Source organism: Grampus griseus (genome assembly GCF_964374135.1).
Source record: "Grampus griseus genome assembly, chromosome: 3".
Classification (NCBI taxonomy): domain Eukaryota; kingdom Metazoa; phylum Chordata; class Mammalia; order Artiodactyla; family Delphinidae; genus Grampus; species Grampus griseus.
In genome coordinates, this window is record NC_139019.1 from 83103670 (window position 1) to 83116497 (window position 12828).

Here is a 12828-nt window from a genome sequence, read left to right on the forward strand (position 1 = left end):
GAGCTGCAAAAGGGGAAATGAACCAACTTGAGAGGTGGTGAGTTACCTGTCATTGAAGGTGTTCAAACAGACTGGACAACCGTTAGATTCCTTTGGATTCTGGGATTAAACAGTATAAGAAGGATTTTTTTTTTTGGCCACTCTGCATGGTATGTGGGATCGTAGTTCCCTGACCAGGGATTGAACCCGTGCTCCCTGCATTGGAAGCATGGAGTCTTAACCACTGGACTGCCAAGGAAGTCCACAGAAGGATTTTAAAGAATTTTAAAATTTGGAGGAGCATCAAAAACTTGGTGTGACAGGCTTATTTATTTTATTTTATTTTTGGGGGGGGGTACGTGGGCCTCTCACTGTTGTGGCCTCTCCCGTTGCGGAGCGCAGGCTCCGGACGCGCAGGCTCAGTGGCCATGACTCACGGGCCCAGCCGCTACGCGGCATGTGGGATCTTCCCGGACCGGGGCATGAATCCGTGTCCCCTGCATCGGCAGGTGGACTCTCAACCACTGCGCCACCAGGGAAGCCCGACAGGCTTATTTTTAAAGTCAGGTTTATTGAAGTATAATTTATATACAGTAAAATTCACCCTTTTAAGGTGTATAGTTTGATGACTTTTGACAAATGTAGCCATTGTGTAGTGTCAATGTATAGAATATTTTCATCCCCCCACAAAATTCCCTTGTGCCCCTTTGTAGTATGCCCTCTCCTCCCAGCCTCAGCCCTTGGCAGCCATCGATTGATTTCTGTCCCAGCAGTTTTACCTTTTCCAGAATGTCATATAAATGGAATCACAGAGTATATAACATTTTCTGTCTGCTTCTTTCACTTAGTGTAATCCTGGTTTGTTCCTTTTCATTGCTGAGTGGTATTCCATTTTATTCATGATCCACAGTCTCTTTGTCCGTTACCCTGTTGGTGGATGTTTGGATTGTTTCCAGGTTTTTTTGTGGTTATGAATGAAACTGTCATAAACATTCATGTTCAGGTCTTTGTGTGAACATATATTTTCATGTTTCTTAGGTAAATACCTACAGGTAAGGTGGGTGGGGTTGTTTAATAAGCATTTATTTAACTTTATAAGAAATTGCCCAACTGTGATCCAAAGTGGCTGTACCTGACAGAGGCTTCTAAGAAGCTAAAATAACTGTAACTATACCAAAGTATGTGCAGATGAAGAAGCCCAATTCTCATTCAGTGCATAAATTTATTTATATTTTATATCCAGTTTTAACAAGTTTGATTAGCAGATGTTTTTTAAGCACAGCAGTGGATTAGAAACAGTAAATTAGAAGGCCTTAGGGATAGGTTGTTAGCAGTTGGAAGCAGCCAAAAACGATACTCACTAATGTGACTATAATTACTGATTAAGGAAAAGAAGGCAGGAACTTACAGGAGTGAAATTCTTCTATCTGTTAAGTTCTATGTCTATAAGACAAGTTCCCAAACATGTCTGCATATTAGAAGCACTTGCGGTATGTTTTAAACATGTCAGAGCCCAGGCTACGCCCCAGATGATTTAAATCACAGATCTGGGATAGAGCACAGACATCAGTATTTATTGAAGCTCCTTGGATGTGTCAGTGTGTAGACAGCTTTGGGAACCATGTGCTAGAGGCACAGCATGATGACATTGAAGGAGAACTGGACTTGAAGCCAGGAGACCTGGAACTGCACACCTGGCCCTGGGTAGGCCCTTGCCTTCACGGCTTACATGTCCTCTTCTCTGTAATTGGATGTTCCGGGAAAGTGAACTCCTAGATGACTCTGGCACTAAAACTAGATAGATCTAGATATCACTGGACTGATAATGGTCATGCTTAGGAAGGACTCCATTTCCCAAGGAATGACTCTGTTCTGAATGGTTCGTTTCAGGTACCTCTTGAAAAAGATTTTGTTCACATGATATTTTTGTTCTGTATATTTAGACAGTTACATTACATCTGTTTTGTCTTAAATTTTGTTGCTATGTGTTGCTAAAAACAGTTCAAGCATACTGGAGCAGTTTTTTGATTACTGAGGGTGACTTTTTTTGATAAGCCTGATTAAAAAAAAACACTCCAGAAGGCAGTACTTCTCAAAATAATTCTTTGTATAGTAGTTGTGAAACTTATCAGCTATTTTCAGAGCTGGTCTAAGGAGCTGAGGCATCTAGGTTATATTTTCAAAATGTTGCTCCTGGTGCCAAATGTATAGGAAGTTTGGCCTCTTGGAGGGTGTTCAGAGCTGAGTAGATTCCATGGTCACATTCTTTTGAACGTGCTGGTCTTGATGCATCAGGTTCCCCTACATGTGTGTTGTGGTTTGGACTTTTTGCTTTAGTTTCAGCTAAACTTCACAATTGCATGCTGTACCCAATGTTTTAAAAATGTACACTGTGTACATTTTCCTGGTAAATATTGAAGTGTTTCCTTGTTTAGCGTTGTCTAGTTTTGAGTCCTCATATATTTCAAAGAAACAGAGTGGTGCCTGTGAACATTGCCAGGTCTTCCGTATGCTGTATAAATATACTTGCATGCCACTGTTGCTGATTGGATTGTGAGGGAATTTGATATTGAAGACCCTTAGGTGTCATTTAAAAAAATTACAGTTGTTTCTGGTACTTGTTTATAAAACTCAGTTATAAAAGCAGTGTTCAACTACAAGTTGACTTTTTTATGCTTGTTGCATTTTCTGTTCTAGACTCTATTCCACAGAATATTGCTGCTTCTGGTATCATATTTTCTGTTTCCAATTTTTATTTTTGCTTTAAACTGCATATGAAAGGCATTAATGGAAACAGTAAGGGTCTCTGTTGTTGGTCTCCAATTTGTAGTGCTCTGTGGTGCAGAAGTTAGCAGTGGGCCTTGATTTCTCGGTTCACATTTATTCTTAAGGATGCAGTGGGCGTGGTGCCTGTTGCATATATACCTGCAATATTTACAGAGAGTGCTTTGTAATTGTTTATCTTGGCAGTATGTTTTTTTGATACAAGTTTTATTTTAGAATATAAAACAAAATGCTTAGTCATGAATGTTGTTAAAAATAACAAACCCATAAGCAGAGTTTTCATGGTAAAATACAAAGAATATACTGCTAACACAGGCTACATCCAATGTAGTCACGATAGCCGAGTTCCCTGATGAATGCCTTTAATAAGAAATTTTGCAGTGAAAATTATTGGACATTCATATATGCTGACTTTGAGACCTTTCGGTCTTTATTGTCTTTCACGTCACCCCCATTTTTTTAGAGAGTACTTCCCCCTCTTCAGATGGGACAGTACCTACACTACTGCTGCCCATTAAAAAGATAAGTAAACGTTGATTGTGTAACTGCTCTCAGGATCTTGCTCCAATATTTAAATCTACTCAGGAAAATTTCGGCAATTTAATAGCATAAAAAGTTTTGTTTTCGGTCACATTGAGGAGTGGAAGGTTATGCTGCTTAGTCAGCACTCTACCCAGCTAAAAATAAAATATTTACTTGCCAATCAGCCAGCTTCCACATAGCTTTCTTAGTGCCACACAGTAGATGTTCTTTAGAAAGGCAAAATATAAGTAAAAAGGATCATTTTTTTAAATCTGTGCAATTTGCTGAGTCCTGTTTGCACCATTCATATTCCTACATGAGTGTCAAGATCTGAAGATGTTCTTGTGTATAGGACAGTATGCTACAGAGACCATGAAAGCACCTCAAAGAACTGTTAGTTTTGAGAATATGCAATCGTTTGGAACAGGAGTACTGATGTTTTATAACTAAAAACTGCAGTTTTCCAGCCCTTAGAATTACTCATCAGAGGTTCAGCAGGTAGCAGCTGTTACGTGTGTAATATCTAAAATGAGCTTTTTCATGTTCCAGTACAGCAGGACTCTCATTCAGAAGTGTTACATAGAGCATTGATCCTTAGTTCCTAGGTTAAAAATTTTTGTTAGAGGATATTATAAATGCTTATTTCTTTAACTTTCTGGTTAAGTAGTGTTTTCTACAGGGAGTGTGTTGTTTACATTAGTAAAGTGTAGTAGGTGTCTTACATATGGCAAGTTTTCTTAAAGTATGGTAGGCTGCTTGGTTGACATTTCCAGAGTTCTTAAACTACATTTTCTGCTGAACAATCTAGGTTAAATCATTGTCTATCAGGTTAGATGTCTGAAGAGCCTGTTGGATAGTTTTGCCCAAGCCAGGTGATATTTTTTATGGTGTTTTGCCTGCTGGAAACTTAACCAGTCATAGTTACTCATCTAACAGAAGTGTCTTTTTCTTGTCACACCAAATCTTGACCTTTATACATTGTCTCACTCACTTTCTTCACTTTTCTGATTTTCTAGGTACTTATTTTTAAGCTGGTATATAATTTCTTTTTCTCTCAAACCTTTGTATCCTGCCATTCATTATGCTCAACCCCTAGAGCTTCTAAGTATTCCTCTCGGTCTGCCTTGATGGAGCAGGATTGACTTAGCGAGGGAGCAAACTTTTGATGATTGCATTGACCAGAGAAGCCTGTGCCCACTCTTCTTTACTGTGACTTTGCACGCTGTTAGCTCGCTTAGCAATTTTTATACTAAGGGGCAAATAAGATGACTTCCAGCTTAGCCTCTTTTTGAATTATCACCCAATTCAGAATGGGTGAAGTGTGAATTCATGAATTTTAGGAAGTTTATAATATACCAGGGAATGCAGTAAGGTGACTGGTGGAAATCCATGGACTGTCATGGACTGCCAGATTTGGAAGAAACCTAGACTGGTTTGTCACTTAATGTGGACTGATGGCTTGAGTGTCACCACCTAGGTAACTCCCCTTGGGTGGTCCCCATCTCCTCCACAGCCCTGATTATTTAGGTTTCACTGACCCTCCTCTCCTTCTCTTTCAGAATGAAGTATCAGAGAAACACTTCCCGCCTGTAGCTGCCTGTCAGGTTAGGTATGTTGGAGGCCTTGGATCTGTCCTCTTGTGCTCTTTCTGGACTGCAGAATTAGTGGGAAAGGAAGGATTAATTTGTCATTTGGCTTAGAGTAAACATTTGTTTGTTCAGCATAAAATCTGATGAGGTTTCATATGGCCCTCTAAAGTTTATTAGATGAGAAATCTTCAGGTTTTTTGCATGCATATCAACGTATGCATGGTAGTCACCTCCTATTCCCATCCTCTCAACAGAGAAATAAATTATACAATTAAATATAAATTTATTTTTACATTAATAAAATAGAATAAAACCAATTAATTTAAAGCTAGAAGTGTTGAGGGATGAAGGTATTTTGGTTAAATTAAAATTGGAAATAGTCTAAGATTTAGAGTAAAAAGTAAGTAATAAGCAAAACTATATGGATCCCTTTGACATTTACTTTATCTCAGGAATCATTCTTTTTTTTTTTTTTTTTTTGCGGTACGCGGGCCTCTCACTGTTGTGGCCTCTCCCGTTGCGGAGCACAGGCTCCGGGCGCGTAGGCTCAGCGGCCATGGCTCACGGGCCCAGCCGCTCCGTGGCATGTGGGATCCTCCCGGACCGGGGCACGAACCCACATCCCCTGCATTGGCAGGCGGACGCTCAACCACTGCGCCACCAGGGAAGCCCTCAGGAATCATTCTTGATATTAGTTTTCAGTTGTACTAGAGATGTGTGGACCATAGTGAGGACAGGATGGCATCTGGTAACTTCTTCATAGTCTTGGTTTATTTATTTTCTAATGAAGGAAAAGAAAATACAGCATGCAAATGAAGGAATAAGGTTGGGACTTTTTTTTTTAGCTTTCTGATTGCTTAGATTTTGAATGAATACCCAAATTTTAGAAAATGATTCAATTAGGAAAAGGTTATTTGTTTTACAAAGGGATTCGTGAGAGTTATTTAATATAATAGCCTAATTCAGTAAATATTTAATCTTAAAATCACATTTTTGGACATGTTATTAGTTGACATCGTTTTAATTAGTGATCTGAGACATTTAAAGCTGTGCTACCTACTTCTAATTGAAGATCAAGTAGAGGTAAAGTTTATCAGAAGTGACATTGTCACTCAGTTTCCCTTGGATTTTATTTTCCAAAATTCCATCTGCAAGTTCCTAGGAACCTGGCCATTGTCTGTGGTACTTCTGGTTGCTGGGGTTTTCCAAATATGTAATGTGATCATTGTGATGAATAATATTAGTATTCGTTGTGAATTGTTCTGCCATTTACCAGACTATTCAAAAGTGCAGTGTCTTAGGTGTTGCAGAATAAAATAACTGTTAAATCTGTGGTATATTTTAGGATTAAATAGTCAAATAACATTTGATTTTTATATATGTTTAATATTAAAAATGGCCTGATTTACTGGATTTAGGATTAACTTTTAAACTACAAAATGGTTTTCTTTAAATAATTGATTGGAGATATGGAATAAAGAACATTTACAAGGTTTGTGGGAACCTTCCCTTAAGACTCCTCCATACCTTAAAAATTTTTTTAGGTCTAAATTGGATTCTTTGGAGAAATTGATCAGCTTTTGTCTTTTATTGTATGCCCCTTAAACACAGTTGAAGAGTTAATTTTTTTTTTAATTTAAAAAAATTTTTTTTACATCTTTATTGGAGTTTTATTGCTTTACAATGGTCTGTCAGCTTCTGCTTTATAACAGAGTGAATCAGTTATACATATACATATGTTCCCATATCTCTTCCCTCTTGCGTCTCCCTCTCTCCCACCCTCCCTATCCCACCCCTCCAGGCGGTCACAAAGCACGGAGCTAATCTCCCTGTGCTATGTGGCAGCTTCCCACTAGCTATCTACCTTTCGTTTGATAGTGTGTATATGTCCATGCCTCTCTCTCGCTTTGTCACAGCTTACCCTTCCCGCTCCCCATATCCTCAAGTCCATGCTCTAGTAGGTCTGTGTCTTTATTCCTGTCTTACCCCTAGGTTCTTCATGACACTTTTTTTTTCTTAAATTCCATATATATGTGTTAGCATATGGTGTTTGTCTTTCTCTTTCTGACTTACTTCACTCTGTATGACAGACTCTAGGTCTATCCACCTCATTACAAATAGCTCAATTTCGTTTCTTTTTATGGCTGAGTAATATTCCATTGTATATATGTGCCACATCTTCTTTATCCATTCATCCGACGATGGACACTTAGGTTGTTTCCATCTCCTGGCTATTGTAAATAGAGCTGCAATGAACATTTTGGTACATGACTCTTTTTGAATTATGGTTTTCTCAGGGTATATGCCCAGTAGTGGGATTGCTGGGTCATATGGTAGTTCTATTTGTAGTTTTCTAAGGAACCTCCATACTGTTCTCCACAGTGGCTGTATCAATTTACATTCCCACCAACAGTGCAAGAGGGTTGCCTTTTCTCTACACCCTCTCCAGCATTTATTGTTTCTAGATTTTTTGATGATGGCCATTCTGATCGGTGTGACATGATATCTCATTGTAGTTTTGATTTGCATTTCTCTAATGATTAATGAAGTTGAGCATTCTTTCATGTGTTTGTTGGCAGTCTCTATATCTTCTTTGAAAAAATGTCTATTTAGGTCTTCTGCCCATTTTTGGATTGGGTTCTTTGTTTTTTTATTATTGAGCTGCATGAGCTGCTTATAAATTTTGGAGATTAATCCTTTGTCAGTTGCTTCATTTGCAAATATTTTCTCCCATTCTGAGTGTTGTCTTTTGGTCTTGTTTATGGTTTCCTTTGCTGTGCTGAAGAGTTAATTTTAAAGTTAATTTTTATGTTGGAAATGTTTTGTGGATTCTTGTGAAATTGTGTATGATTATTTTTATTTGCTTCATTATGTTGAGCTCTGTATTGGATTTGCTTAATAATCGCATCAAGGAATAAACTTTGTGTGATTGAAAGGAGCACTGCATTTAGAGAAGTATTGCTGTTGTTTTCTGTTAACGCTTCTCCATATGAACCTTTCAGTAGTCCTTCAGACTTTAATTTAACCTGCCTTTGAGTTCTTGAAGGCAGAGAAGTAGTAGTCATTTCATGCTTGCTGTGGAACATTTAATAGACATAGATAAAAATCTGTCAGATGTACATTGGTTGTTTTTCCGGCCGGTGTTACTTCTTGCTCCCTGAGCCTTCTCAAACCACCCAGCTTGGCCCGAGGCTCTGATCGTTACACTCTTCTAATCTGAGTCTGTCTGCTTTTAGGAGTGTGCAGACTGGTGCCTAAAATGGAAGTAGATGTTAATGGAGAGTCCAGAAGTACCCTGACCACCCTGCCCTTGCCCGTGGCCGAGGTGAGCTCCCCGGGAAAGGCAGAGGTGGAGAAGCCCCGCTGTTCCAGCACTCCGTGCTCGCCGATGCGCCGGACTGTGTCAGGCTACCAGATCCTCCACATGGACTCTAACTATTTGGTTGGCTTCACGACTGGTGAGGAACTCCTGAAGTTAGCCCAGAAGTGCACAGGAGGTGAAGAGAGTAAGGGAGAAGCTGTGCCTTCCTTGCGCTCCAAACAGCTGGATGCAGGACTTGCCCGTTCCTCTCGTTTGTATAAAACCAGAAGTAGGTACTACCAGCCGTACGAGATTCCAGCTGTCAATGGCAGGAGGCGAAGGCGGATGCCCAGCTCAGGAGACAAGTGCACTAAATCTTTACCTTATGAACCTTATAAGGCCCTCCATGGGCCTCTGCCTCTCTGTCTTCTTAAAGGTAAGAGGGCTCACTCCAAATCTCTGGACTACCTCAATCTAGATAAAATGAACATCAAGGAGCCAGCTGACACAGAAGTGCTACAGTACCAGCTTCAACACCTGACCCTCAGAGGGGACCGTGTGTTTGCTAGGAATAATACATGAGTGACTTGCAGAGGATGTAAACCAGTTTAGGTCAGCCTACACTTGGCTAGAAAATTCCACTGTTGTACTCTGTACAGGACTCTTTACATTATAGATGGTTAAATCAGCTAAGTGTTCCTGGAACATAAAAATTGGATCAAATTTTGAATACAGGAATGAAATCACAGGTACTTGAGGTGAAATCATTCTAGAGCACGCAACTGCAAGGAAAACAGAATGTTGACCATTAGTTTGTATCGCTTTTTAGCTGGGAAAAAAAGGCTTTGGTACAGTAATATCGTCTTTAAAATTCTGATACTCAAATTGGAAATGTTATCTGCTTGGTTGTTGCTGACTTGGTATGATTCATTAGAAATTTATATCTTAAGTACTCAAGTACTTCTTTAATCTCTGTACTTTACTATAAAATATATGTAATGATTTGTTTTATGAAATTTAGAACTTGAAGATTGCTAAATTGGACCACGTTTTATTTTTAAATATTGAGTTTAAATATTTTATAACTGGTTTTGCACTGAAAAAAATTAACATTTCAAATTGACAAGAGAATAATCTTTCTTCACTTGCTTCAATAATATTATTGAGCAGTGAATTTTTTATTTCCGCATGGAAAGTTATGGATCTCTATGGCTGTAAAATATTTCTTTATAGCGTTATTAAAGTGTGTCTTAATAAAATTAAATTTGGGATACAAAGTATTTATTTTACAATGGGTGGGGGGAAACTTTACAGGAAAGTTTCCAATATGAAGTTTTCATAAGTTGAAAAAGTTTCCTTAGTGCTTATTTTCTAATTTAAAATTCATCTGGAACTTTAAAATGGAAAGGATTCTTTAAATTGTGGATTACAGGCATAATACTGATTGCATCTGAATGTTCTGTAAGTGAATGGAACTCTCATAGAGGAACTCATGATTTCTACTCTCAAATGCTTAAACTAAGTATGAAGTGATACCATTCAGCATGGCATCGGGTCATTTCAGTTTTAGTTCTGTGCAGCACAGGCACTCATTGAAATTCCACTTTCTAGGATTAGTGCAGGAGCCTAAAGTGCTTCTACAGTTTTAATGGGTTAATCCTGGATTACTTAACAATTTATGTCAATTGCACTGGTTTAATTTGTTGCTAAAGAAATAATGCCCTGGCTTTAGTAACAAATACAGCTCAACTATTCTTGAACATATTTTGAAAAAAAAAAATGTATGTAATGTACCTTTTGTAAAAGTTTCTATTTCTTTTTTTCTTTTTTGACTCTTGAAGGTGCAATTTATTACTGAATTGGCATTTCTGGCAGCATAGACCTCCTTATTTTAAATTTTATTTTGGGGGCTGTGAGTTTCTAAGGTGTTAGCAATCTTGCTTATTAAATAAGAACACCTTTTAATTAAATGAGTGGGTCATTCCTGGTGCAGATGTGACTTTTCTTTGGCCAGAATGAATGACAAACTATTTAGAGCAGAATAAGTATTAGAAAACCCTAGGAACTCTTAATCAACGTTGATTATACTTCCACTGAGGCAAATCATGTGAAAGAGCTTCAGGGAAGTTGGCCCATATCTTACTGAGTTGATCAGATTTCTTGGTGGGCTGGAAATTTTCAGCTATTTTACATTTTAAAGTAAATTGCACCTTTGTAACATATTGTATTGACGAATGATCACTAAGATTAACTATATCTATACAGTCATTAGTTTGACAAGAAATAGAATCCTGTCAGATGCCAAAGAGTTGGGATTTTTACGTTTAATGATTAAACACCATTATTTATTGATGACTTACCCTGTGGAACTGTATTATTTCTAACTATGAAATAAAAGGGTGATATAAACACACATTGTTGTGTTGTGCTTTAACGAGGTCCATCATCAACAGGCCAGTTACTGTTCAAGGATTCACCGAAGCAGTTATTTTTAGATTCCATTTTTGTTAAAGAAAATAAAATAATAATTTTGCATTTGGTGCTCGTTCACATTTCAAGGTGAAGGATGTATTTATGGCAATGGTATGTGTTGAGTCACACAACTGTGTGACTGTGAGATCTGTCTCTGCCCATGCGCCTACATAATTTCTTAAGCTAAATAAAAATATGTAGCTATTCCATTTTGTTTTTAAAGACAGGTGTGAAACTCTGCAGCAAAAGTGAGGGGGGGGGGTTAAAAGTTTGAGATATATTTTCTATTATGTGATTAGTAAATATATATAATTTAAAGTTTGGTTTCCTAGAAAGAAAGTTTCGAAACTCAGGGTCAGTGGTTTTCAGAATGTGTTGGCAGAGCCCCTTCACTAGCTCAGTCTTGCTTTCCCTACACTTGGTGCTTATGCTCCAGTAGTAGGTAGTGGTATCCTATCAAGAAAAAAGGTTAGGGAGGATCTCTAAGCTGGGGGGAAAAAATCACATTTTCTTTAGCCTTTTAATATGGTTTCTATTTTTAAATTCTTTTCCCCTCCATTTTCATTCAATTTGATATTCTGTGCTAAACAGGGCATACATTTGGCCGTCATATACCTGCTGATATTATCTTAAAATACATTGCAGTATCATATAACTTTAATTCTTTAATTCTTAATTCTTAATTCTTTAATTCTTAGGCTCAGCTGCTGCATTAAAGTAGCAGTAGAGTTCAGTCCTTGCCTCAGTCTCAGGTGAGCTTCTTTTGCTCCTCGACTTTTGCTGCATTCGTACTTCTGGTTCCAGGGCTCCCAGCGTCGGCAGTCAGGGAAGAAAAGACTCTATGGGGATGGATTAAAATGTAAACCTGTTCAGATCCCCATGTCTTCCTGCCTCTGGCTCAGCTAGGCTACTGTTGAGACCCATTGAGTCCTCTCCATCGCCCCTTGTGCCCTTTAATGCCCAAGTGTGGCTCGCTGTGTCTTTTCCTTCCCTGAGATGTTTATTTAAATGATTTCAATATTTGAGGTGTGGGAGCTTTTAGAAGATTCTAAGTGAACTTTTAAAGGCAAATCGGCCTTTCACTGAAGAAAATATTACTTGAGATCTTGGGAAAAGCAACCTATGTTTACTAATTTTCTCATTCTTACATACTTTTGTCTTGGAAGGGCTTTTATTCCATTATAGCCGTTAAAATTTTTTTAAGGGAACTTTGAAATGACTGTGGCCTAAGTGGTTTGTTCTCAGTCATGGAAGGGAGAAGACAAGTCTGTCAAGCATAAATTGCGTAAATGCTCTAGAAGAGTTGGAGTGGAGAGAGAGCAAGGATGTACGTCACTGTAATGCAGAGAAGACAGCAAGTATTAAGTAGAATTGCCTTTTTACACAATGGAATTGGATTAGGGTAGCGGAAATTGATGAGGAAGATTGCCTTGGAAATATAATAAATATGATTATAAAGCTAGAAGTGGAGGTTGTCAGCCCTTAAGGATGCACATTCTACTTTGCAGTGTGCTTTAGAATTATGAAATGGTTCTTGTGATACATTACATTAGAAAAAAATTCAGGATTTTTCTGGCTGATGAGAACACTACTAGAAAGAAATCAAAATAAGAATGGGTTTGATACGTTATTTTGAGTTTGCTGGGCTCACAGGTCACTTCTTTAGTTGGGGGGAAAATGTTGAATTTGTATTCTTGCCACGGTAAAATGACTTTGTGTAGGTTTTGTTAAATTATTTCAGAGGAAAGATCTGAAACCAGATCTCCTACATGTTGTCACCCCGATCTTGGGGTTGTCTTTGATGTACAGATTTATCGGAGAACACAGGATGAGAAAAGGGAACTCTTTAAACAGAAAAACGCAACATCTACTGGAATGAAAGAGTTGCTGCACAGACAGTGGAATCCTTAAGTGATCCTGGCTGGGGTTGCTTCTGGAATAAAGAGCTTTGATGCTTTTGCTTTTGTGGAAAAGTTTAACGGCACTTTAAAAGTTGCTACCGAATGCTCTCGAGAAAGGGTTCTTACTGTGTGCCGGTGCAAAGAGGGAGGGGAACACTGGGTCCATGATGTTGACCTTTAAGTCTAATTCACCGGGAAGAGTATTCTTCACCAAACTTTTACGTAAAAGGCTTATATGTGGAAATATATATTTGGAAGACCTTGAACCCGCTGTGCCTGG

General features: G+C 38.3%; 1 protein-coding gene across 1 annotated transcript in view; it reads left to right on the forward strand.

The window, feature by feature from the left end:
• Positions 1 to 10580, forward strand: part of MACIR (macrophage immunometabolism regulator) — a 19055-nt gene extending 8475 nt beyond the window's left edge. Inside the window, exons 3-4 of the mRNA XM_082649983.1 lie at positions 4845 to 4894; positions 8111 to 10580. Coding sequence (XP_082506109.1) covers positions 8134 to 8757 — 624 coding nt within the window. The 5' untranslated portion in view covers positions 4845 to 4894; positions 8111 to 8133 and the 3' untranslated portion in view covers positions 8758 to 10580. The remainder of the gene's footprint in view (positions 1 to 4844; positions 4895 to 8110) is intronic.
• Positions 10581 to 12828: the final 2248 nt, after the last annotated feature.